Source organism: Sorex fumeus, unplaced genomic scaffold, assembly GCF_029834395.1.
Source record: "Sorex fumeus unplaced genomic scaffold, SorFum_2.1 ptg000063l, whole genome shotgun sequence".
Classification (NCBI taxonomy): domain Eukaryota; kingdom Metazoa; phylum Chordata; class Mammalia; order Eulipotyphla; family Soricidae; genus Sorex; species Sorex fumeus.
In genome coordinates this window covers 5,903,524-5,930,058 of record NW_026606120.1, presented here as the reverse complement: position 1 = coordinate 5,930,058, position 26,535 = coordinate 5,903,524, and the positions used below count along the sequence as shown (strand labels likewise).

Below are 26,535 nucleotides of genomic sequence, written 5' to 3'. Positions count from 1 at the left end.
TACATATTTATACGGTAAGTGCTTAGCAAGGTTAGCCAAACAGTAGATACTCAACAAACATTTTCAACTTGAATAAATCCTCTAAGAAGCTTTCTTGGAGACATCAATTTGTCACACTCTTACTGGTTCTTTCTCAAATTCCTGGTGTAACCCAGGCTATCAGCAGGGGGCGCAGAGGGCTGCTGTTCCCATCAGAGGACCTGACAAGAGTTTAGCAAACTTACTTTGGTCTACTGCCCCCTTTCTAGAAAAAATAAAATAAAAAATAGAACCCCTCTGGAAATCTGTTCTCTTAAATAAGAGCAAACAGAAAGTACCACCCAACTGCACCCGACACTGCCACTGACCCCTGAATCACTCTAGCATCCCAGCAGGGACCTTCGGAAGAGATCTTTGCGGGAAGCGACCTCCGCAGCCAGAGGTTGAGAATGACTCCTAAGGTGCAAGCAGGAGAGTGAGCAGAGGAAGCAGGTTTCAGGGCCTCCGAACCCCTAGGACAACTCTCTCTGGCAAAGAGAATGACTGAAAAGGGGAGGAGAGGAGAAAAGTCTCCCCACAAATATAAGCCTGAAGCAGCCGCTCTCATCTCAGTCCATCTGGGGAAGGGGCTACAAAGCAGACAATCTTTATTCACAATTGGGGTGGCAAAGGGGAGATACCCCAGAGGTCAGTCCAAAGCAGAGAGAGTGACTGGGACGATGGCAGAGGGCAGGACTCAGCACTCATCCTCACCCAGCAGGGCATAAGGGTTTCGGGCAGTCAGGCTGGAACCTGGAGCTGAGGTGGGGGTGTCCTCGTCCCCTTCTCCTTCCTCGTCTGCATCACGATCCTCCTCTCCCTCCTCCTCACAGGAGCTACTCAGCTCTTCCTCTTCCTCCTCTTCCTCATCACCTGCAGGCCTGGCCCTGCCCTGGGAAGTCACCAGCTCCATGGTCTCCGGATGGGACTCCCAGGTGCCTGGAGAGCGAAAACAGGAATGGTGGTGAGTTCTGGGTAGAGACCTAAAGCCAGAGAACAATGGGCAAGCTGACACTCATTCACTCGTTCATTTGATCAGTCATTCACCCTCACTCTCCCAAACACTAGACTCTGAATACAAGTTCTGCACCTCTAACTGCAATATTTTGTTTTTGTTTTGGGGCCACACCCAGCAGCGCTCAGTCTTTGATCCTGGCTCTCTCTGGGGAATTACTCCTGGCAGAGCTCGTAAAGGGGGAACCAGTGTTGAGGATCTAAACCAGGTCATCATGTGTAAGGCAGATGCCTCATTCACTGTACTATCTCTCTGACCCTCCAATCTTTTTTTCTTTTGGCCACACTCAGTGGTGCTGAGGAGCTACTCCCAGCTCTACTCAGCCATCACTCAAAGGGTGATAGGGGACCATGCAGTGCCAGGGGTCAATCTCTGCCTCCTGCATGCAAATCATGCACTCAGTCCCCAGAGCTATTCTCTGGTCCCGAAGTCCAATGAGGAATCTGACTCGGAGACACAGTTGGCCAGCAGAGGCAGGAACCACATTTGCCCTCACTCTGCCAAGTCACAAAACCCTTTTGCCCACAATAAAGCAGGGTCTCACCTTTCTGCTCACTGTAGCCCGGGGGGTGGAAACACAGGCTGAGACGGCCGTCCAGCGCCAGCCGCAGGAGGCTGTTGGCTGCTCTGTACACGTCGTTCCGGGCTGCCTTGGCTGTCTTATAACCACGCTTCTCTGCCCAGGCTGGAGGGAGAGAAGCAGGACGGATCAGTTAACCACACTAATTGCTATCATCCCATTCCCACAACAGGCCTCCCAAAGTCGCCCACAAATCAGAAGTCGAGGGGTGAGGGGCGGAGGGGAGAGGCAGTTATTTCACTGTGGCAGGAGAGGAATGGAGAAGGAGGGGAAGGGAGAGAAGAGGAGGGACGGGGCAGCAGGAAGGAGAGGGAGAAGACCAGCACGGGGCGCCTACCTTCACAGATGTCCCAGGCACACCAGGGGTGTTCGGCTGAGGGGTCCTCAGCCTCCGGGTGGCGCAGGTGGAGCAGGACCTGCACAGGGACTCGGGAGGCCAGGTAGCCCACGGCAGTGTACGGCTCCTGGATCTGGGCGATGGGGTAGATCCCCGCCAGAACCTGCAGGAACCAGGCTGCTCAGCAACCTCCTCCATCCCGGCCTCCCGCCCTCCTTGCTCCCTTTGCCCTCATACCTGTAGCTGCCTGGGCAGAAGGGAGGGGAATATGAGGCCAGGGCAGTCACACAGCTTCACGGAGGGGGTCAGGAAGTAGGTCTGAAAGTACCGAGTGTGGCCCGGTGTTCTGGAGACGCTCACGACCTTCCGGCCCACCAGCCCATTGATGAGCGAGGACTTCCCCACATTCGGGAAACCTGAGAAGACAAGCGGAGGCTGACATATTCTCATGCAGCCACAAGGAGGATTCAGTACGACAGCTACAGATGAAACGGAGGCAACGCTCAGAAACAGAGAGAGCATTTTGAACTTGCAAGCGACAAATCAAGGACTGCACTGGCCACTTACAGGTTTTGAGAGCTCGGGGCAACTTCTTTAACTTTTTATCTATTTTGAGGGGGATTTATTCCACACTCAGCAGTGCTTGAGGACCATATATGGTACCAGGGATGAAACAACACAAATCAAGGCAAATCAAGACAAGCACCTTAACCACAGTGCTTTTTCTCCAGTCAGTTTCCTTAACTTTTTTGGTTTTGGGGTCACACCCAGCTGTACGAAAGGCTTATTCCCGGTTCTTGCTCAGGGATCATTTCCGGAAGTGCACAGGGAACTATATAGGGTGCCAGGCATTGAACCCAGGTCAGCTGCCTTACCCTCTGTGCCATCTTTCTGACTCCCAAACTTCCTTCACTTTCTGAGCTCTTCCCTTATTTGCAATGCAGCTACTTCAATCTCAGAGTGGTCAGGAGTAAAGTGAAAAATGAATTTGAAAAAAGAGCCACAAATACAACTGCATGGTTCTGGGAGTGCAGCAAACTAAAATCCCAAAGCAACTAAAACACATACCTCAAAAGAACGACAACTCCACCAAGGAGAAGGCTGGCAGCTGTGGGACTCGTGCCCAACACCTGCATTGTGACAGCCAGTATCTGCATGGGTCTTGTCTCAGCACTGAAATCTCCCTTCCAATGGCCATCTCCTCACCCCTCAGCCACCCGCTCCCGTGGCCATATCCTGAACCTGACATTTCATACCTCCAAAGTCTCAACTGCAAACACTGCAGTTTCTTCCCTGATACCCCTCTCTGCACCTCATTTAGTCTAGTTCCTCCACTGCATCACTCCTTGGCCCTGCTTCTATCATGGCCAGGTACACGGCTCAACACCCGCCAGGTCCTCACTTTGCTTCTTACCCCGCTGAGATTCCACGATCCCACTCTGCCAGTCACCTCGACAGACCCTGAACTCTCCTCACCATACTACACATCTGGCAACACCTGCACCTGTGAAAGGCTACTCTGCCTATACAGGGCCTGCTCCTGGAGACCTGACTTGAAGCTGGGGAAACGATGGGAAAGATCATGCTCCATTTACAACACCTGTAAGAGCTTCAAGAGGAGGGAAAGAGGAAACAACCCTCTTTCAACCCACCAGTTCCATTTCCCTGTTTCCTTTAAAGTGAAGCTGGGGAGGGGTGCGGGGGGGGGGAACCGACAGGTGCTAGGGATACTGGCTCTGCGATGGGGATCACTCCTAGCAGTGCTCAGGGAACATGTGGTGTTGGGCTCTAACTGGGTTAGCCACATGAAAGGCAAGCACCTTACCATATATATATATATATATATATATATCTTGAACCCCAGGGGAAACTCTTTAAATGGGTCTAGAACCAAGCGCCCAGTGACAGCTGAGAAGATAAATTAGTTACTGCATACACAAATCATATAGGATGAAGTCTTGTATTTTGCTATGGTATAGATAGCAAAAACTACAGTGTCTTGTTAAATGAAATAAACCAAGAGAAAGACAAATGATCTTCCTCATTTGAGGCATGTGAAAAACAAAGCAAGGGGTCAGCAAGATAGTACAACAGAGACAGCACTTGCCTTGCATGTGGCTGACCCAGGTCTGATCTCTGATACCTCATATGGTCTCCTGAACACTATACCAAGCGTGATCACTAAGCAGAGATCTCCACCAAACCATCTAAGTCACCAGGAGTGATTTCCCTGCGCAGAGCCAGGCCACTGGATGTGGCCCTAAAACAAAACAAAAAAACCGACTAAACTGCTATCTTCAGAAATGTAGCTCAGCAGCAGTGCACATGCCTCTGAGACCCTGAGCACCGCTGGGTGTAGCCCCACCAAAACAAAACAGAAGATAACAAAGCCAATGAAAACAAACCTCTATGAGGCCAGAGATAGTACAACAGGTAGGGCACTCTTCCTTGCACGCGGCAAATCCTGGTTCAGTCCCCAGTATCACATATAGGCCCGGAAGCACGCCAGAAATAATTTCCCTTAGCACAGAGCCAGGAGAAAGCCCTGAGCACCACTGGATGTGACCCAAAAACAAAACAACAAAAGAACCATCTGAACTCTGGTATCTTCAGAAATGTAGCTCAGCAGCAGTGCACATGCCTCTGATATGAGACCCTGGTTCAATAGCCAGCACCACACACACAAACAATACCTGACTACAAAACTGAGATTATCTAAGGCATGGAGGAGAGGCTGGGAAGGGTTCTAGAGACAATGGAGGAAAGATATTGGCACTCTGGTGGTAGGCATAATGTGGCAACACTGCACCCCTAAGACTGACATTTGCCTTCTTATAAGACACTATTACCTCGATTTTTGCCTCATCCAGCAGTACTCAGGGGTTTCCCCTGGCTCTGCGCTCAGAGATCATTCCTGGCACGGCTACTGGGTATAATCCTGATGGCCCCCAAGCACCTCTGACCCTGAGCAATGTAGGGCCAGATGAGCACTAAACCATCAGATCTGTACCATGTGCTGAGTTTGTTTGGTGGCAACACCCAAGCAGAACTCATCAGGGCTTACTCCAGGGTCTGCACTCAGCAATCATTTCTTGAGGGCTCAGGGGACCATATGGGACGCTGGGGATCGAATACAGGTGGGAATGTGTATGGTAAGCACCTGAGCCACTGTACTATCTCTCCAGCCCCATGTGCTAAGTATCTTGAGTGGACCCTGACCCCCTGCCAAGTACTGCTCGAGGTGGACCCTATAAAAAGCATGTAAAAAATATAAAATGTGCCCAAGAGGTGGAGATACAGCTCAGTAGGAGAGCACTTGCCCTGCATATTGCCCACTCTGAGCCTACAGTGTGACACACATCTTCAGAGACCCCATTTGTCCCTTCGTGATTTCTGGACATGTGAACCTAATCCTGAGTTGCAAAAGAATGCTACTCCTATCAGTCTTCAGAACCTGAGTAACCTCGAAAGTGCAAGTCAACTCTGCAGCTTTTTTTTTTTGATAGTTTTGTTTTGGGGTCACACTCAGCAATGCTCAGGGGTTTCCCTGGCTCTGCACTCTGGATTTACTCCTGGCATTAACTGGGGGGACCATGTGGGATGCTGAGCATCAAACCTGGGCTGGCCAAGTGCTAAGACAGCACTCTACGCGTTGTACTATCACTCGCCCCAATTTTGCAGCTCTTAAAATTTACACAAACTGGGGCCAGAACAACAGTACAGTGGGTAGGACATTTGCCTTGCACGCAGCTGAACAGGGTTCAATCTCCGACATCTTATATGATCCACAGAGCACACCAGTAGTGATCCCTGAGTACAGAGCCAGGAGTAAGCCCTGAGCACTTATGGGTATGGCCCCAAAACAACATAATGGAACATAAAGTTTACACAAATGGAAACTTTTGTATCTGGTTCCTTTCCCATCAGACACTACATGAGGGCTGCCATTGTTGTGATTGGTTGGTTGACAGTCTAATCCAGTCTGGCTTTCTCTCCACTTCACGGCCCCACTCCAGCTCAGCAAGTCCCTGTTCTAACTCACTTGACCTAACATTTGACTTAGCAGACCTTGCCTTTCCTGTCCTGATGATCCTTTCATTTGATTTCTAGGATACTCTCAAGGTCACCTACCCTTTGCCCAACCTTTAAATATTGGTTTGAGGGTGAGTGGGGAAGTCACTTGCCTTGTTCATGGCCAACCCAGTTCAATTCCCAGCACCACATATAGTCCCCAGAGGACCACCAGGTATGATCCCAGAACAGAGTCAGGAGTAAGCCCTAAGTACTGCTGGGTGTGGCCCAAAGAAAAAATAAACAGGAGGCTGAGCAACAGTATAGCAGGCCAAGTGTTTGCCTTGCACGTGACTAACCTGGGTTTAATTCCCTGCATCCCACATGGATCTCTTGAACCTGCCAGGAGTGACCGCTAAGCAAAGTGCCAGAAATAAGCCCTGAGCACTGCTGGACATGGCCCAAAATAAGAATAACAAAATAAAAATTTACACATTAATGAAAAATAAGAGAAAATAAACAAATATCGGCTAGGTTTCCTCTTCCCCACCCATCTTCCCTCCTACTTCTCTCATCCAATTCTGTGGCGATAAAGAACATGTATAACCATGAACGGCCCCCAAATTTAAACCTCTCTCAAATTCATGTCTCCGGTCCTTTCTGCTATTCCAAATGTCAACTTCTCCATTTAAGATGTTTTCTTTTTTTTCTCTCTCCTTTTTTCCTCTCTTTTTTTGTTTTCTTTTTCTACCATTTTGGATTTTTAAAGAGTCTATTAGGGTCAGAAAGATAGTTCAAAGAGCTGGAACACATGTTTTGCATGTCAGAGCCTTAATTTCGACCCCCAGCATTGCATGTTCCTCTGAGCACTGCCCCAGGAGCAGCCTCTGAACACTACCAGTTATGACCTTGAAACAAGTATCATGGGCCAGAAATGGAACACAGGGGTAGAGTGCATGCCTTGCATGTGTGAGGTCCTGGGTTCAATCCTTGGTCGCATATAACACCCTAGAGCTGGGGAGATAGCTCAAAGGGCTGAAGTGCACACTTTGCATGTGGGTGACCAAGTTCAATCTCCAGCAACACATGACATCCTCCACATTTCTGGTGCTGTGCTCAGCGATCGCTCCTGGCAGGTTCAAGGAATCCATATGGGATGCTGGGAATTAAATCCAGGTTAGTCACGTGCAAGGCAAACACTTTGCCTGCTATACTGTTGCTCTGCCTCCTGTTTATTTTCTTTGGGCCACCCCCAGCAGTGCTTAGGGCTTGTGTTCTGGGATCATACCTGGTGGTCCCCCAGTACCAGCATCACCTGGAGAAGTCCCTAAGCACCTCACTGGGAACAGTACCTGAGTATCACCAATGATGTGCTCTCTGACCAAAAAAGTAACAAAACCACTAACCTCCTATTCCCATTCACCCCAGTCCCTTATAACCAAAAATAAATAATAAATAAAAACAAAGAGAATCAAATCAAATTTTGACTCCCCTCCCCAAATGCCCTTCCAAACAAATGTAATTTTGAATGCCCTTCCAAACTCTCTTAATCCTCCTATCTCAGTATTTGGTTGCTTGGTATAAAAACCTAGGAGTCCAGGCCAGAACAATCATCCAGCACGTAAGGCATTTGCCTTGTACACAGCTTTCCCTGACACTCCACATGGACCCCGAGCACCGCCAGGAGTGATCCCTGACAACAGAGCCAGAAGTAAGCCTTGAGCACCCCTGGATGTGTCCTACCACCAACACCACCACCAAAAAAAACCTTAGAAGATCTTCCTCCTCACTTTCTTTTCTTGTTTGTGTGTGCATGTATATAGTCAGGCTTGAATTCTGTCTCATATACATGAAGCATGCACTCAACCACCGAGTTGAACTACCCCTAGCAGAATTCGCTTTGTTTTATGTTCTAAGTGGGCTGGAGCGATAGCACAGCGGGTAGGGCGTTCGCCTTACAAGCGGCCAACATGGCCGACCCGAGTTCGATTCCTCCGCCCCTCTCGGAGAGCCCGGCAAGCTACCGAGAGTATTCGATATGCCAGACACAGTAACAACAAAGTCTCCAATGGAGACGTTACTGGGCCCGCTCGAGCAAATCGACGATCAACGGGAGGGCCTTTACCTTTACCTTACCTATGTTCTAAGTACAATCCATCTGACATCTGATTCTCCCTCCCTTGAAAATCCATCTTGGGGCTGGAGCGATAACACAGTGGGTAGGGCATTTGCCTTGCACGCGGCCAACCCGGGTTAGATCCCCAGCATCCCATATGGTCCTCTGAACACGGCCAGGAGTAATTCCTGAGTGCAGAGCCAGGAGTAACCCCTGTACATTGCTGGGTGTGACCCAAAAAGAAAAAAAAAATCCATCTTATTTCTGAGTATTACCTTCGCCTCTTCCACTTTGCTCTGAACTACTCATTTCTCACCTACACTACTAAAAGAGCCTTCTCTGCTTCCTTTCTTGCCCACTTCCATATTTACTATCCACACAACATACAGAATAAAATTTTTAAAAAAGTAAATGGAGGGCCTGAGAGATATAACAGCGGATAATAAGCTTGCCTTGCAAGCAGCCAACTGTGGTTCAATCCCCAGCACCCCACATGGTCCTCAGAGCCCACCAGGAATAATCCCTGAGTATCACAGGTATGGCCACAAAACAAACAAAAAAACCCAAAAAAGTAAACCAAATCCTGTCATTCCCTTACTCAAAACTACCTCTGGCGGGGCTGCAGCAATAGTACAGAGGGTAGGGTGTTTGCCTTGCACGCGGTCAACCCGGGTTCGATTCCCAGAATCCTATATGGTCCCCCCCAAGCACCGACAGGAGTAATTCCTGAGTGCAAAGCCAGGAATAACCCCTGTGCATGGCTGGGTATGACCCAAAAAGCAAGCAAACAAACAAAACTACCTCTGGCTTCTTATCACACTTGAAATCAAATTCCAGGGGCTTGCAAGGGACCTGTCCACCTCTGTGGCCTCATCCCAATTCTCTTTCCTGATGCTCAAACCCACTGCACCCCCACCCTCTGTCCTTGGGCACTCTAGCTGGGGACACCATCACTTCATTTCCAACTCGAGATCCTCCTACTTCCGACCTCTTGGTCTAGAGGGCCCTCTCCCACATCTACCACTGACTACTGACTAATGACTACCATCTACTTCCTCTCATCATCCTGGGCTCAGCTAAGGAGACTTTTGCTGACAGGCCCTCCTTTCGGTGACTCTTAACCACATTTCATGGTTCCTTAATATAATTTCAGATCACAAATCAATTTACTCACAAGCTCTGTGAGGTTGGAACTTTTGCAGCCATTTACATGGGCGCATAGCCCATCCTAGAGCTTTAGAAGTATATGTCAGGAGACTGGAGTGATAGCACAGTGGGTAGGGAGTTTGCCTTGCATGAAGCCAACCTGGATTTGATTCCCAGCATCCTATATGGTCCTCCGAGCACCACCAGCAGTAATTCCTGAGTGCATGAGCCAGGAGTAACCCTTGTGCAATGTTGGGTGTGACCAAAAAAAAAAAAGAATAAAAAAAAAGTATGTGTCAGAACAGATGAACGGAAGCTGGAGGGGAATCCAGAGTCGGGGCTGCTGGAGGGAAATCCAGAGTGCATATGCTCTCCACACAATATCCCCCAACCCCCAAACACAGAAAGTTCAGTACAGGGGCTACTGAAAAGAGCCAGGGAGAAAAAAGCAAAGCAAGGCAACAGAAAGCGAGCTGTCAGGATTTGCCTGAGGCAAAACGGTATGTCTGTTCTCGCTAGAAGCCCAACTAACTCTGCCCTCCCTCATTTCTTCTGGTTAGTGCTTTTCTGGTTCCAGACTTAGCATACCCACAACTTTGCCAAAGTAATTTTTACTTCTCCCAACCAAAAAGACCAGGGCCCTCATCATACTTTCCTTTCTCCCTCCTGAAAGCGGGGGGGGGGGGGGGGGGGGGGGGGGGCAATATTTTTAATTATTTTATTTGGGTTTTTTATTTTACTTATTTTGAGCATCTAGCAGTGTTCAGGGCTTACTCCTGGCCCTGCAGTCAGGGATCACACCTGGAGGCTGAGTGCAAAGCAAGTGCCCTACCCACAGCGCTATGGCCCTGATCCTGAGGCAAAGATTTTAATCAAGGGACAGTTCTCCTTGATAACAGAATAGGCAAGAGCCAGCAGAAAAGAAATACAAGTTAAGTTCCTACTATGTTTCAATGACCCCTACAGTGGGGACTGACAACTGACTGAAATAGCTACTATACATAAATCACAGAAAAGTGCTCAAAACATGGTTAAGGGCCACATAAATGTTCACTTTGAACACCTGCTGTTATTACTCTTTTGTTACGTTAAGCTAACCCTACACTATTCCTGTCACTCCCCACAGTCATTCTTTTGCTTGGGAAAAGTGGCCTCATTTTCGTTTTCTTTCTCCTTTTGTTGTGGGAGTGGAGCTGGGAATCAAACCCCAGGCCTCACGCATGTAAGACAAGTGCTGTACCCACTAAGCCACACCCTCAACCCCTCCGTGTCCTCATTTTTCCAAATTAAGAAGACCCAGAATGGGTAATGACTTGTTCAAAGTCGACAACAGCTGAGAGGAGGTGGAATTTAATTTAGCCTTCAAAGACCCTGAAGCTGAACATTTTTTTTTGCTCAGGGGTTACTCCTGGCTCATGCCCTCAGGAATTACTCCTGGCGGTGCTCAGGGGACCATATGGGATGCTGGGAATCGAACTTGGGTCGGTCATGTTGGCTTTGTGCAAGGCAAATGCCCTACCCACTGTGCTATCGCTCCAGTCCAAGCTGAACATTTTTTTTTTTTTTTTTTTTTTTGCTTTTTGGGTCACACCTGGTGATACACAGGGCTTACTCCTGGCTCTGCACTCAGGAGTTACCCCTAGCGGTGCTCAGGGGACCATATAGGATGCTGGGAATCGAACCTGGGTCGGCCACGTGCAAGGCAAACATCCTACCCGCTGTGCTATATCTCTCCAGCCCCTGAAGCTGAACATTTTCGAATCATCATTTTCCCTCTTTCCAAATACTGAAACTCTACACCTCCTTGGAGACTGTGCACGTGAGCGACTGCATCCTTACCCACACAGCCGATGGTCACCACTCCATCCTTGTAGCGTTCCCGTGTAGGACCAGTGGGCTCCATGGCTGAGTCCGTCTGCTGCTCCACCAGCACCGCGGGCCCATCCTCTTCCTCCTCCTCTTCCCCAGAGCCATTACCCCAGGTGGCTCCTGCGACATCCCTGGCAATCTTCTCCCGCCAGCTGCTCAAGTCCACTGCTCAGGAAAGACAAAGGTGAAGGTTGTCCCGGAGCTACAGACCCGGTCTATGCGCTGCCAGCCTCTGGAGCTGGACAGTGCCAGCCAGCTCAGCAACCCTCCGCCCCATCCTCTGCCTCAACCCTGGAATCCCCCATTTCTCTAATTTCTGCAGGGAACTGGGAAGACTGAAGGTGGCAGACCACTAGCCCCTGCCTATCTGGTGCTGTTCTTGCCCCCAAGTCTGTTTCCTTTCTCTTCTCCCTCCTCCAGGCCCACCACGCTTCTCGCCTGTGTCACAGCAACAGAGCTGACTTTGGCAAAGGGGTACAAAATGACTCAGGTATGGGGCTCCCCTAGGGTCTCCCCCAACTCTGTTAAGGAGCACACACCCTTCCCTGCAGTGATGACTTCACAGGCTCTCAGCAACTGCTCTGGCCCCAGGGCCCGAGTCCATCCTCTTCCCCGCCGGCGACTCTTCTTCAAGACTAAAACAAATCAGAAGGCAAAAAAGGCTTAGCGCATCCCGTTCGGACTTATGCAGCACCACACTTACTTCCAAGACGAGGAACGCTGTCAACAAGTGTCTCTTTTTCCCCTTCGTCCCTTGCCACTCCACCTCCCCTGCCTGCCCTCTATCTCGCCACTCACCACTGCCAGGGTCCTGTGTAGAGCAAGGGTCCCGTGGGAAAGAGGTGAAAAGGACAATGTGGAGCTGAGGATAGTGCTGGTGGAAATAATGTTTCCAGGCAACCACGAGCGCTGGGGGAGCCAGGTCCACCTTGTTCAGGACCAGCACCAGGGCCAGTCCAAGTTCTCCAGTCACATAGTCATAAAGTGCTGGTGGGAAATTCACAACCTGGAATGGGGATGGCAAGGAGAGAGAGCAAGAGAGTCAGCCTAGAGTTCTCGGCCTCCAGCCCCGAGTCATCAGGTGTGCCTCAAAGACAACACTCTGGTGGGAGCAGATTCTGCGGCAAGAGTAAATCGGTCTAAATGGACTAGAAAGAAAACGGAAGGCTAAGTACAAGTCCTGATTAGAAATGAAAATGAAGGGCTGGGGTGACAGTACAGCAGGTAGGGTGCTTGCCTTGCATGTGGCCAACCCAGTTTCGATCCCCAACACTCCATAAGGTCCCCTGAGCACTACCACAAATGATCCCTGAGCATACAGTCAGGTACAAGGGCTAAGCACAATCAGGTGTGACCCCAAAACAAAACCAGAATGGAATTGAGTCAAAAAGAAACCACGTAAATGGCAACACGTGGGCTGGAGCAATAGCACAGCGGGTAGGGTGTTTGTCTTGCACGCAGCCAACCCAGGTTTGATTCCCAGCAACCCATATGGTCCCAGAGCACTGAGGAGTAATTCCTGAATGCATGAGCCAGGAGGAATCCCTGTGCAACACCGGGTGTGATCCAAAAAAGAAAGAAAGAAAGTAAGAAAGAAAGAGGCAACACCTGGCACTCTGGGGAAAGGCTAGCCGCAGCACAGGCCTGAAACTACTAGAGCAATAAATGGGTGAATTTTGTAAGTATACACACATTATCTGTGGCTTTTGCAGAACAAGTATGTGCATGTTTTTTAAGGACCTCTGACCTAAATGACCCCTGAGATCTCTCTCCAGCTGGAGGACAATAATGAAGTGGCAGAGCAGGTTCACAGAGAGACTGTCCAGCAAAGGTCTTGAACCCTAACCACCACCCTAACAATCTAGGGAGAGCAGAACACTATAGCAGCTGACAGAGCATGGCAGGAAAAAGTCCTCACCTGCCTTCACAGAACCTACTAACTCCACAGTAAACCTTTCTATGGTCTAGCGTAGAGAGCGAGGTAACAGGATACACAATTTTTCATGAAGGGGAATGGAGACAGCTGGCCAGGGGAATGTGACAGACTAGAATGTGACACAAATGAAGACAGACCTGAGCCCCTGAAACATCAGCATATGGAGAAGGGAGACTGGACCGCCCTGCCTCCCAGCTCTTGCTTCTGCCTTTTAACCCACAAGAATCATGCTGCCCCCTTGTCCTACCTCGTCCGCTTTCATCCCCAATACTCACTGGATGCCGAATGTCAGTGATAAGCAGGACAATGTCAGACATCTCTAACACCCGCCACAGCTGCCTCCATGTCTGAAAACACAAGACCAGCGGGAAAGAATCTTAAACCTAGAGTCCTTAAGCCTGACCCCTTTCCAATTTGTCTGTGGGTCACTCTGCCTCGCTCTGTTCCACCACTTCATCCTTACCTCTAGATTGTGCTCGAAGTAGCTGAGTTTGTCAGAGGAGTAAGCCCCATGAATCTTCCCCAGATACTCGTGGAAGCTCCGTTCCTCCTGGTTCATTAGCTGCTCCTTGGACATCTCATAGTTCCAAGGAGGACGGCGAGGAAAGTCCAATACTGGAAAACCAAGAAAAGGCCAAGGAAAGACCAAGACAGGGTCAGAACTCAAGGGGGTCTTTCAGACCCCACCCTCCTCGCAATTCGCCTGTTACTCTTCCCAACTCCTCCCAGCTGGCCCCCAACTCTCAGCTCACCTGAGCCGGGCTGGTAGACATCGCGAATGTCCAGCTCCAGCAGCTCCGAGCTAACAGGCTGGAGCACTTGTTCCCGGGCAGCTCTCTTTCTTCTCTCCACATCCTCCCGACTGTCTCGCTCAAAATGCAGCCGGTAGCTAATAGGGCAGGGACCACAGCATCGACCCAATCCTGTGGTCACAAACTCCCACCCACTACCCCCCCCCCCGCCCCCCGCAGGCAACTTCGCAAAGTTTTTGGAGGAGTCCCTCTGCCCCTCCATATGCGCCCTTCCCCCCAAGTTTCCGTCTAACCGCCTCCAGCCGCTCAGGAAGGGACCAGAGCAGTCCGCTCCGGAGAGCTCGGCCCCCCACTTTCAGTCTCGGGCCTCCAGCAGCCGCGGGCTTTCCCACCCCCCGCGCTAACTTCCGGGCCGGCGCCCCCAGCCCTCCTCTCTCACCGATTTGGGTCATAGCCTCGCGGGCCCAGCCCTGGGGCCGGCTGCTGGTTGAGCCTGCGGATGTGATGGGTCACAGACTCCCCGTCCGAGGTGTCGGTCTGCTCCTCCCGCCGCTCCCGGCTCCCGCTGCGGCTGTTGGAACTGGATCGCAGCCCATCCTGAAGCCCTGCGGGCAGGCGGGAGCCGGTGAAGCCACCCGCCGACCCCCTCCGCGCCCGGCCGCTCACGCCACCCTCGCTTCTTCCGAGGCCCGGGCCTCCCAGCCCGTCCCCGGAGGAATCACTGCCCCAGGAATCCGCGAGGACGGCGCCCCGTTGGGGTGGGAGGAATTCCCCTCCCCCAGCTCCCCTTCCCTCCCCACCCCTTCCAGATGCGGAGGGGAGCGGCGGGAGTGGGGGGGGGGAGGAATCCCCGCCGCGGTCGCCTGCGCGCGTCCTCACGCGGCCCCCCGGCCCGTCCCCGGGACCCCGAGGTGCGGCGGGCACACCCCTCCTTCCAGAAGTGTCGGGCCCGAGCCCCGCCCCCTCCCCGGCTCCCGCACCCACCTCGCTTCCGCTCGCGCTTGTCCTGCAACTGCTTCTTCTTCTGCTTCACGCTGAAGGGCTTCTTCCTCGGCATGGCCCGGCCCAGGGACCTGGCCGGCCGTCCGCCGAGCTCCAGCCGCCTCAACTGACTCCCCCCGGGGCAGCCCCGCCGCCAGGGCCCGGGACCCTGGAGGGGGCGGGGCGAGGCGGTGACGTCAGCGGGCGGGCCCGACCGCGGAGCCGCCGCAGCCCGGGGCTGGGCAAGCCGGGCCCGACGCGGCCGCGTCCCGGGGAGCCGGGCGAGGGGCTGCAGCGGGCGAGCTCGCCGCACGTGAGAGCCAGCGGCATGGAGAGGGCGCAGCGGCGCCGTGGCCAGGGGCGTGCGTGGGAGGCTCGGGCTGACTTCGTCACGGGCGCGACTAAGTCGCCCTCGGAACAGGGGGGACGGGTGTCATCACGGACGGCCTCGCGCTCCCGAGAGGAGCAACCACCCCTGGCGGGGGCGCGGGGGGTCGGGCTGACCCCCCCCGGAGGGGGGAAAAGAGGGGCGCGGACACGCAGACGCTGCTTTACCAACCCGGGGAGGGGACCTAAGTGAAGAGCCGAGACTAAGCGTCCCCGGAAAGAAGCGAAGTGGCTGGGCGCCCCGGGGGGCCGAGTCGGTGGGCTGCAGGGGCGGCTGGCCGGAGAGTTCTGGGCACCGCTGTGCTGGGACCCAGATCCTCGGTGGCAACGTTGACACGGAGCGGCTTGACAGAGCCGAAGTGCCAGCGCGCGCGCGGAGGAAGACGGAGGCGGGAGGAAGATTCCCGGAGGGCGGGCCGAAGCGGTGCCTGCAGCTGTTGCCATGGGAACCGGGAACCGGATGTGGCGTCCTAAGGAGGCGACAGCCCTCCGCTCCGGCCTGGATCCGAGCGCCTGTACGCGCACGGCGAGGAGGACGGTGTAGAGGTTTTTCTCGCTAGGGGAGATGACAGGTTGGGGGCTTATTTTTCTAAGCATTGAGAGGAGAATGGTAGAGGGAAGGCCTGCGATTGCCGCCAGATTTGGCAAAAACCGAGGGAGGCGATCCAGGTGAGGACGCGAACGCGCAGAGGCTCCCCACCGCCTCCCGGAAGTGAGATGGCGGGAGTCGGTCTCCCCGTCGGTCGCCCCCCGGAAACGGAAACAGAATCCCAGTCTGCCCCTTCCTCACTGCCCTCCAAATCCCACTGCAGCCATTGCCGCAACCACGATGCCGAAGCGAAAGAAGCAGAATCAGCAACAGCTCCCGCATCAGCAGCCCCCGATGCCAGAGCGGGAGGAGCCTGGAGACGAGGAAGATGGGAGTCTCATCGGTGAGGAACCCGCGAGGAGTGTGCACATGTCTGTCAGCGGGTGCAGGAGAGGCAATTAGGGACTGGAAGGGTGCGGGGGAGGGGGCTCTTGGGGAAGGAGGAAGGCCGCCAGCGCTCAGGCAGGTGAAGGGCTGCCTGGCGTGGAGCCGTGAATGGAGTCCTCGTGAGTCCTCAGCTTAAATCCGATCCGTAAACCTTCCTAGAGGGAGATGATAAAGAACTCTTGTGCGCAGCCGCAGAACGGCAGGGGAGCGGGATCCTAGGGAGGATGCAGATTGCGATTACTACCATGACAATTTGTGACCGGGTTTTCACAGGGAAGGTGCCGCCTTCTCTAACCTACTCGGGTCCGAGTGGTGGCAGGAGAGCCCTCTGACTGTCAGTTAAAGAGAAGTCACCTGGGATGGTTTGGCGAGCATCGTCGTAAAAAAAAGAAAAGTCTCATCCTTCTGACATTACCTGCTTCCACGGAACCTCGGCTGTTTGCGAGCACTGAGCACTGAATGAAAATGCTTTGTAGAGGAAAGGGCTGATAGAAGGGCTGAGAACTGGTGACTCTACTGGTTGTATTAAGAAATGAGTAATAGGAGGAGGGCCAGAAAGATAGTAACGGGTGGGTCGCTTGCCTTGCATTGCCAAGAGCATTCTGGTTCAGATGTGGCCCTAAAACAGCACCTCCCCCCCCCAAAAAAAAAAAGAAATGAGTAATAGGAGAAACACATAATAGGATCATCAGTCATTTAATCTGTTCTGATGACCATATTTTCGTGTCTACTCTTAGGACCACCCAGTCTTCTGGGCCCACCCCCCATGGCCAATGGAAAGCCTGGTGATCCCAAGTCAGGTGAGGAAGAAGGGCCCCTAGAAGGGACAAGGGGGAGGGAGTAAAACCCAGTAAGATTGTACCTAAATGAATGGAATGATGTGTAACATGGGAAAACTTAACATTGTAAAAATGTCCATTCTTCCAATATTCTCTAATAATTTTGTGGAAATAGACATTCTTACCCTGAAAAGGCAAGAGATTGCAAAGTTTCTTAAGTGGGGAGACATAGTTTGAATGTCAAGATTTACTGTAGGGCTGTAGTAAATATGACTATGGTATTGGTACAGTGCTAGGCATATAAGTCAATAAAATAAGCATAAAGCATTCAGTAGCAGGTCTACATTTATATGGACATTTTAAGATGAGATTGACATACTGGCCTTTTCATTAAAATATGCCTTGAATATTCATGTAAAAAATGAAATGTTACCTGTTTGTATTATATACATACATCAATTTTGAATTGTAGATTCAACTGTAAAGTGGGCTGAGAGGGGCTTGAGCACAACCGGTGAGGTGCTTGCCCTGCACCTGGGTTTGATCGCTCACATACCGTCACAGGAGTGATTAGAGTGTAGAGGAGGAGTAAGCCCCGAATACTGCAAGGTGTGGCCAAAATAAAAATAGGGCCAAGGAGATAATACAAAGGTAACATCACTTACCTATACACACAGCTGACCCTGGTTTGATCCCTGTCATCACAAATGGTATCCCTTACATTTTTCTAAATAAAACCTTAAGCAAAACACCTAAGATCTCAATGGTCAAGAATGTGTACAAGAACTCAACATCAGGGTTAATCTGATTGTCTTACACGCAACTAATCTCAGTTCAGCCCCAGTGTTAAATATAGTCCCCTGTGCATCACCAGGAGTGACCCCTAAGCATAGGTAGAAGCAGGAGTGAGCCTACAGTACTGTTGGGCAGGGTATCATTAGTAATCAAATAAAAGCTAGATTTAAAAACATGCCACTTTGAAATTGAATTCCTTGTGCATTGTTAGTGAGATGTAGTACAGTACAACCATGGTGGAAAACAGTATGGATACTCCTCAAATTAAAAATTCTGACCAGAGAGATAACGCCTTGCACCCTTCCAACACTGGTTTAAGTCCTTGGCATGAGCAACAGTCATTCCTGAACACAGCCAGGACCAGCTTCTGAACACCACTGGATGACCAAAAAATCCCGTTCTGATTTTTTTTTTTTTTTTAGTACCAGCAGTCTCACTCTTGGTTTTGTTTTTTGGGTCATATCAGGTGGCACTCAGGGACTACTCCTGGCATGCTCAGGGTCCTTATTCTTGTGATAGAATACCATACAGCCCCCCACCCCCCAAAAGGAACATCCTGTAGCACTATGACAAGCTATGACATGGATGAACCTTAAGAACATATTAAATAAAAGTCACATCTCAGAGATAGTACAGGGGCCAGAGCTATATAGCACAGCAGGTACAGTGCTTGCCTTGCACACATCTGACCTAGGATTGATCCCTGACAACCTGAGCATGCCAGAAGTGATACCAGAGTGCACAGCCAGGAGTTATTTCTGAGGACTGTCTGCTGTGGCCCAAAAACCAAAAAAGAGGACAGTGAGTGGAGCACTTGCTTTGCATGCACTGGACCCAGTTTGATTCCTGGCACCTCATATTTTCCCCTAAGCCCTCTAGGACTAGGGTTCTATCCCAACAATGTATTTTATCCCCTGAGCACCACCAGGTGTGGCCCAAAACTCAAAACAAAAAAAAAAAATGCAAGTGTTGTTAGGATATGGAACATTTGCTAGTGGGAGTGTAAATTGGTACAACCTCTTAGAAAAAGTCTTTTTATTATTAGAAAAAAAATTTTGTATCTATGAAACTTGAACAAACAGATGGTGTAGGAGCCAGCAATACTTGTATATATATATATGTATATACTCAATAAAATTGCATACATATAAGTATCAAAAATGTAAAATAATGTTCATAGCAGGGACCTGAGAGATAGTACAGTGGGTCAGACACTTGCCTTGCTTGTGGCCAAGCCAAGTTTGATCCCTGGCACTCCATATGGTTCCCTGAACCCTGCCAAAAGTAATGCAGAGCATGGATGCAGAGCCAGGAGTAAGCACTGAGCACTGCCAGGTGTGGCCCAAAATTAAACCAAAAATATGTTCATAGCAGCATTTTTCATTATAACCCCAAACAGGAAACTACGCTCATATCCCCCAGTAGGAGAATGGATGTGTAAGTAATTCTAAGTGCATACAATGGGATACTGCAGTACACTAAAAATGAATGAACTCCTTCCTGCTACAGGCAACCTGGATGAAACATGATGTTGAGCCAAAGGAGCCAGACACAAAAGAAAGCAGACTGTATGATTCCATTTTTGCGAAGTTCAAAAACAGGCAAAATCAACCCTTTGGTGTTAGAAGTCAGGATAGTAGCTACCTTTGGGGAGGCGGGTGGCAGAGGTGGGAGGTGGGATGCGAATCGAGGACTTCTGAAGTGTTAATATATCCCTTTACCTGGGTGGTGGAAATGTAGGTGTGTTTACTTTGTGACAACTGGTTTGTGAACTTAATATTGCTGCACTTTTTGGGTATGCATATCGTACTTTGATTTTTTTTTAAAATGTTTCAATCAGAGCTTTGATCAGAATTAAGCTGGCCACTGGTCACTTTTTTGCATGTGTGTGTCTCTCTGCAGCTCTTCACAGAGGTCCTCCAGAATCGAGAGGACCAATAATTCCACCACTGCTGAGTCTCCCACCTCCCCCCCGGGGCAGGGGCCCAATTCGAGGGGCTCTCGGTCCCAGGTCTACCCCATATGGTCGTGGTTGGTGGGGAGTCAATGCTGAACCTCCTTTTCCTGGACCAGGCCATGGGGGTCCCTCCCGGGGTGGCTTTCACAAAGAGCAGAGAAACCCTCGAAGGCTCAAAAGTTGGTCTCTTATCAAGAATACCTGCCCACCTAAGGATGGACCCCAAGTTATGGAAGGTGAGATTTAATGTTTCTGCCTGTTCATATTTCCTCCCCAATGTTACCAGAGTAATTAAACTCCTAGAACGTCCTCGGCTCTTCTCTACGGTCTTTTGTCTGTGAAGTAGGACTAGCCCTGGGAGGAAATAATCTGGAAATGGTAGGAAATAGGAACTCTAACAGCCCTCCTGTTCCCTCAGCTGTCACATTTGTTTCTTCCTTATTCCGATTTCAAACTGCTTGGTTTTCATTTGTTTAACAGACAAATCCGGCCGTCCTGTCTGCCGACACTTTGCCACGAAGGGCCATTGTCGTTATGAGGATCTCTGTGCCTTCTACCATCCAGGCGTCAATGGACCTCCCCTTTGAGACTCTGCCTTCCACGCAGGCCGGAAGGAGCCCTCTGTGACCTTGCGGGCATATATTTCCCTGTGACCCTGTGATGGCTAGTGTGAGGCCGTTTCACCTGCCACCCTCAGTCAGTGACACCCACCCCGGTCCACCATTTGGGGTCCATTTGTTTTATCACTGGTACGCTGCTCGTCTGATCCAGCCTTGAGAGACTCGCCATTGGGACCCCATCTCTGCTCCCTTCCACCACGTCCTGGATTCTCTTCCCCGTTGCCGAATGACTGCTGAACAGGAAACCTCTTTGGTGCTGTTTCTTGTACATCTGTCCACCCAGTTCCCAGTATCGTCCTCGATTCCCGAGAGCCCGGGAGCAGTTTCTTACCATTCCTTCTTCTAGCTGCTTGTTGAAGGCCTTTTTATGGGACACTCCTTACCCCCCTGTCGTCAACTGCTCTGTGGACTCACCAGGTTGTCTCGCCTAGGGCAAGTTTGGATGACTGGGACAGAGTCACTCCCGGGAAGGTCAATTTTCCCCAACTTTCGGATTTTGTAGTTTTGGCGTCAGTAGCATGAATCCCTACCACTGTGGTCTGTGATCACTGTGCTTTGTGAAACTGTATATCCCCTCGTAGCCCTTCTTGGTGTCTGTGACATTTTTGTGAGTTCCCTAGAGTAGTTTCTCCGCCAAAGTGAGTGAGACTTTTGGTGCCCTCTGGACTTGCCCTCCCTCCTGACATGGAGAATCGTGAAACTTTCCAGTGGACTGCCTCGCCGTTCCTCCCTTCCCCCAGTGTCGGTGTATTGGGTTTGACACTGGCCCTCGAATTGTTCTCTGAGGGACCTCCCCTCTCTCCCCGCCAGCCCACTTCAGTTCAACTGTGTCATTATGAGGCCACCAGCCTTTCTGTTTGAATTCTGTGAATCTCCACCAGGCCTAACTGGTGGAACTTGGACCGTACTGTCACCCTCTCCAACCTCCTACCCCTGCATCCTTGTCATTGATTGTTTTCTGTGAAAACAACAGTGAACAGGTTCAGTCTTGAACTGACCCTGAGGAACTGGGTCAGGAATTGTATGGACAAGAGGGAGGGATAAGAGTCGTTGGAGAACTAAGGGTGAATTCTTTTTTCTTTTTAATGTTTTTTTATATTAGTAATAAATGCTGTGGAAACAAGCATTTTCTTTAATTCCTGTGTTTCCGTTGTCTCTGGAGCTGTCGAGTTAGAGCAGAGTGAACCTTTGGTTGCAGTGCTAGGAATCAAACCCAGGTCTTCACATATGCAAAGTTAAGCACTCTTGTTACTAACTGCATCCTTAGTGTTTGTCAGGTTTTTTTATTTATTATTTTTTTAATTGTTTTTATTTTGGGGTCACACCCGGCAATGCACAGAGGTTACTCCTGGCTCTGCACTCAGGAATTACTCTTAGTGGTGCTCAGGAGACCATATGGGATGCTGGGAATCGAACCCGGGTTGGCTGCGTGCAAGGCAAATGCCCTACCCACTGTGCTATCGCTCCAGCCCTTCTCAGTTCTTTTTTAAAGGATGTAATAAATGATACAGTTGAGCTGCCAGGTAAAAACATGCAGAGGAGAGGTCAGAGCAGCAGTACAGCAGTTTGTCCAAGGACATTTGGGGACACAGCAGAGCAGATTCAATACCCAGCATTCTTCATGGGCCCTGAGCACTGCCAGGAGTGATCCTTGAGCATACTGCCAGATGTGACCCTAAAAACAGCAACCGAAAAAACCACAAACACAAAAAGCATAGGGTATGATCTGATAGGGTCTCACATGCAGGAGCTTCTGTCCTTATGGAATTGGGGTTACCTCCCAATGTGGTTGTATTCACTTACCTGGAAGCTCTCAGAAACCACTAACTCTGTGACTTCAGAACTTTCATTATGTGGGCATAATTACTACTTCATTTCTAGTCCCTCTACCCTCACTGGTATGGGTTTAGTGCTAAAAATTTTAAGCTTATAATCTTTTAAGCTTCTAGTGATGTAGATTTCCAGCCCCTATCTGGTAGGCCACCCAGTATAGCTTCAGTGAAACAAACAATATTCCTTGTGCTCTTATTAAAGAATTTGCAAAGGGGCCGGAGTGATAGTACAGTGAGTAGGGCATTTGCCTTGCACACAGCTGATCTGGGTTCGATCCCCAGCGTCCCATATGGTCCCCCAAGCACTGCCAGGAGTAATTCCTGAGTGCAGAGCCAGGAGTAACCTCTGAGCAAAAGGTTTCGGAGCCTCTGCCAGGAATTGGGCACACACACATAAATAATCTTATTTCAGTAGGAGGTACAAAGTAATTGGACACACATGTTTGGTATATAGTTAAAACCATGTTACCAGGGTTATGGCTCAAGTGAGATCCCACATTTGGTCCCTAGCGCTGCTTCACATTGTTCAGTGGACAGCCCTACATGACTTACAGGGTTTCCAAGGCATCACAAGCAGTATGGGGCCCGAGACATCACAACAAAAATGGAAAGAAGAAAAAAAACCTAGGAACCTAAATCTAAATTACCTGCATATAGATAGTGGGTGAACATCATGAATCTGTTCGCTAAATAATTAAGTACCCACTATGAGTCAGTTTATAGGTCATAGTTTGACAAAGCAAAATTAGCCATTTTGGGTTTTTTACATTTTTATTGTTTTTTGGGTCACACCCAGGGAATCTCAGGGGTTACTCCTGGCTCTGTACTCAGGAATTACTCCTGGTGGAGCTCAGGGCACCATGTGGATGCTGGGGATCGGTCCTGGGTCAGCGGCATGCAAGGCAAATGCCCTACTTGCAGTACTATTATTCTGGCCCTGTTTTCATTTTTGGGTTTTTAAGCCGCACCAAGTAGTGCTGAGGGCTGACCCCTGGCTCTGTTCACTGATCACTCACTGGCAGGACTTAGGACTATATATGGTGGCAGGGATCGAATCCAGGTTGGTCACATGCAAAGAAAGTTCCCTACCCACTGGACTATCCAGTTTCCCCTTCCCAATTAGTCCTAAAGCAAAATAAAAGTTTGTTCCTCACGAGCCAAGAGAAAAACAGTCCGTGATCTTATTTCAGAATACCTCTTTCCCTAGATTTTAAATCCACAATGAATATGGTCAGATCCACCCAATCATAGTCCAAACTGAAGCTGAAAATCATCCATGCTTCAAACATTAGGATAGAGAAAGGACTGAGTACATCGACCATTCTGGAGGAAATTTCCCTGAGGCTAATATAACATTCTATTTACATGCCACTGGTCTATACTTAATACTTTGGCTAATATCTAGTTTACCAGTGAGGTTTGGAAAATTACACCTTCGTTGGACTTGTACTTGGTAAGAATATTGTGGTAGGATGAACATCTATCACTCATCTGGGAATGCTGTAGTAAATAAAAGTAGGTGCCAGAGAGATAGTATAATGGGGAAGGCATTGATCCCCCACACACACCTGGCATCCCATATGGTCCCCGAGCCTGAGTGTAGAGCCAGGAGTAACCCCTGTGACCTCTGTGACCCCAACAAAAAAGAAAAAAAAGAATAAAAGTAATTAGTGTTGGGCCAACAGCGAGTAGGGCTTGCATGTAACCAATCAAGAATCAATCTCCAGGTGCACATATGCTGCCTGAGCACACATGTCGCCCACATCTTCCCTCTTGAGATGTGTACTTTCATGTTTCCCTAATGCTGGGATGTGTGTAGGGGCTCCCTCCGCCCTTGGAGAAGCCCGGGCTCTCTCGAGCACTTACTCTCTTACTCTCCACTCTCTCCCACTTTATCTTCCCTTCAAAACCTTTCAAATAAAAGCTGTAATTTCAAAAAAAAAAAAAATCAATCTCCAGCACCTTATATAGTTCCCAAACAGAAAGGAGTGATGCCTGAGCACAGGGCAAGGAGTAAGCCTTGAGCATTGATAGGTGGGGCCCCCAAACAAAAACCAGGAATAGTAACAATAACCTTCACCTGGAAAACCTTGTATACTCGAAAAAGGTTGGGTTTGTTGGTCCTTTGCAGGAGTTATCTCATTTTAGGGGAAGGTTTAGGAAAAACAGGAATCATTGTGGATTGGATTGGCTACTGTCAGGTTGAAGCAATTCTGATCATGTATCTCAATAAACCTTGTCTAGAGGCAAGGAGAAATTAAACAGCCAAAGTTGTCATTAGTAAAGAAGTTTACTTCACACATTTTAACAGAGAGGGCTATTTAATATTTATAATTTGTACAGTAACCTTATTTTCATTTGTGATTAGACATGATTATAGCTTTGTACCAAAGGCCACAGAATCACCTTGTCTGACGTTGGTGTGCTGTGACATTGTTGATGTTCAGCAGAACATCATGACCTAGAAGCGAGCAACAGAACGGCTGTTAGTAACCAAGCCCTGGCTATTACTGTCAAGCCAGTTCCTACTTGGAAACATGGAACCAGAGGGACTATTTTTCTTCAATAAATGTGGGAGGTGAGTGAAGGGGTAAGGCCCAGCTGATCCTTGATTGATCCTCAGCACCATGTATGGTTCCCAGAGCAGTGCCAGGAATGAACCCTGAGCACAGAGCCAGGAATAAACCCTGAGTACATCTGGGTGTGCCCACACCTCCTGTTCCCCTCCACCGCCACCTCCCTCCAAAAAAATAAAACTAAAACAAAAACCTGAACAGTACACGAGAGGTAGTCAGAGAGGAAGTACAAAGATTAGGGCTCTTGCATTGCATTCTACAAATCTGAATGCAAATCCTAAGCACATCATATGGTCCCCAGAGCACCGCCAGGGGTCACTCCTGAGCATAGACTCAGGAATGGTTCCTGAGTTATGCCAGGTATAGCCCATTGGGCTGCTCCAAATTAATAATTAAAGGTTTAATGGTATGAAGCAAACTGTAGAGAGAATAATAGTTGGGAAAGTTCAGAAAGATCTCTTGGGACTAGCTGAAATCACCCGGGAGGATCATAGCAAGTGAAAAAAGGTGCTCAGGGACCGTGTGTCACTGGGGATGGAACCCTGGGGTTCTCCCTGGATTCCTTCTCCCCAACCCAAAAGAGGCATTATTTTTTCTTATCATACCCAGTGGTGGTTAGAGCTTATTCCTACCTCGACACTCAGGTATCACTCCTGACACTGTTGGGCGACCTAAGGGATGCTGGAGATTGAACCCAGGTTGGCTACATATGAGGTTAAGTGCTTTATTGCTCTGGCCCATGTTCAAATAGAAATGTAAGTGGAGGGTTATTTATTCATTTTTCCACAACAGGCTGTTCTCAGGGCTTACTCCTGGCTTTGTACTCAAATATCATTCCTGATAGGCTCAGGAGACCATATGGGGTGCTGGAGATCAAACCCAGGTCAGCAGCATGCAAGGTCAACACCCTATCCATTGTACTATCTCTCTGGCCCCATAAGCAGAGATCTTATTCAGCGAAATCCTAACTGCTTAGAAGAGTACCTGGCGCTCTTGAATGCTTGGCTGATACACTTAATGATTAATTGACATAGATAATGCTTGCTAATGATGGAGAATAAGAAGGAGGATGAACTTTCAGTGTGATTTCTTCTGTCCCATTTGGGGGTGGTGGTGTGGGGGTGTCACATCATGTGATACTCAGGGATTATTCCTGGCTCTGCATTCAGGAATTACTCCTGGAGATGCTCAGGGATGACAGGGATTGAACTCAGGGCAGCCACGTGCAAGGCAAAAATCCTATCTAGCTCTACTATTATTCCAGCCCCTGTCCCATTTTGTTTTGTTTTTGTTTTTGTTTTGTTTGCTCCCAGTGGTAATCAGGAGACTAAATAGTGGCAGGGTTGGAAGCTGGACCTCCCCATGCAAGCCATGGGCTCAAATTTTTGAGCTATATCTCTCTGGCTCTTGTTTTTGGGGGGTTGTTTGTTTAAGTGAATTTGGGATAAGAAGATAGTTCAAAGGGCTAGTGTGCATGCTTTGCATCACGTGAAAGACCCATTTGGATCCCTAGTATTGCACGGTCCTCACTGGGAGTAAATCCCAAGTAACAGGGAGTGAGTAGCCCCTGAGACCATGGCTGGCATGCCTCCACTCACACACTCACACACACACACACACAAATTTGAAAAATTAAAAAGCCCAGGGTCAGAGATACGTCTCAGCTTTGAGAGTCCACGACATGCCTTTAATATGGAGGACCTAGGTGCATAACTGGCACATTAAAAAGTTAAAAATAAAAATAGGAACCATGTGGTGGAGAGATAGTACAGAAGGCAGGATGCTTGCCTTGCTCACAGCTGACCAAGGTTCAATCCCAGGCATCCCATATGGTACCCCAAGCATCGCCAGA

The 26,535-nt window shown here is 49.6% G+C and overlaps 2 protein-coding genes across 5 annotated transcripts; one reads left to right on the top strand and one right to left on the bottom strand.

Moving 5' to 3' along the window:
* Positions 1-480: 480 nt before the first annotated feature.
* GNL1 (G protein nucleolar 1 (putative)) lies at positions 481-15,207 on the bottom strand. The gene is made up of 12 exons (XM_056127045.1): positions 14,765-15,207; positions 14,220-14,385; positions 13,781-13,917; positions 13,492-13,643; positions 13,304-13,375; positions 11,891-12,098; positions 11,632-11,727; positions 11,063-11,257; positions 2,188-2,366; positions 1,951-2,113; positions 1,578-1,718; positions 481-957 (listed from the first exon to the last, which is right to left on the bottom strand). The coding sequence occupies exons 1-12, from the start codon at positions 14,835-14,837 to the stop codon at positions 716-718; spliced, it is 1,824 nt and encodes a 607-aa protein (XP_055983020.1). The 5' UTR covers positions 14,838-15,207; the 3' UTR covers positions 481-715.
* Positions 14,975-21,411, top strand: PRR3 (proline rich 3). Of its 4 annotated transcripts, none has more exons than XM_056127047.1 (5): positions 14,975-15,074; positions 15,961-16,080; positions 16,862-16,924; positions 19,601-19,891; positions 20,136-21,411. In XM_056127047.1, exons 2-5 carry the CDS (start codon positions 15,978-15,980, stop codon positions 20,240-20,242), a joined length of 564 nt encoding a protein of 187 aa, XP_055983022.1. In that variant the 5' UTR covers positions 14,975-15,074; positions 15,961-15,977; the 3' UTR covers positions 20,243-21,411. The 4 variants fall into 4 exon arrangements, with proteins under 4 accessions (XP_055983022.1, XP_055983021.1, XP_055983023.1 ...); XM_056127046.1 differs by lacking the exon at positions 14,975-15,074 and adding an exon at positions 15,353-15,817; XM_056127048.1 differs by lacking the exons at positions 14,975-15,074; positions 16,862-16,924 and adding an exon at positions 15,353-15,817.
* The last annotated feature ends 5,124 nt before the right edge of the window (positions 21,412-26,535 follow it).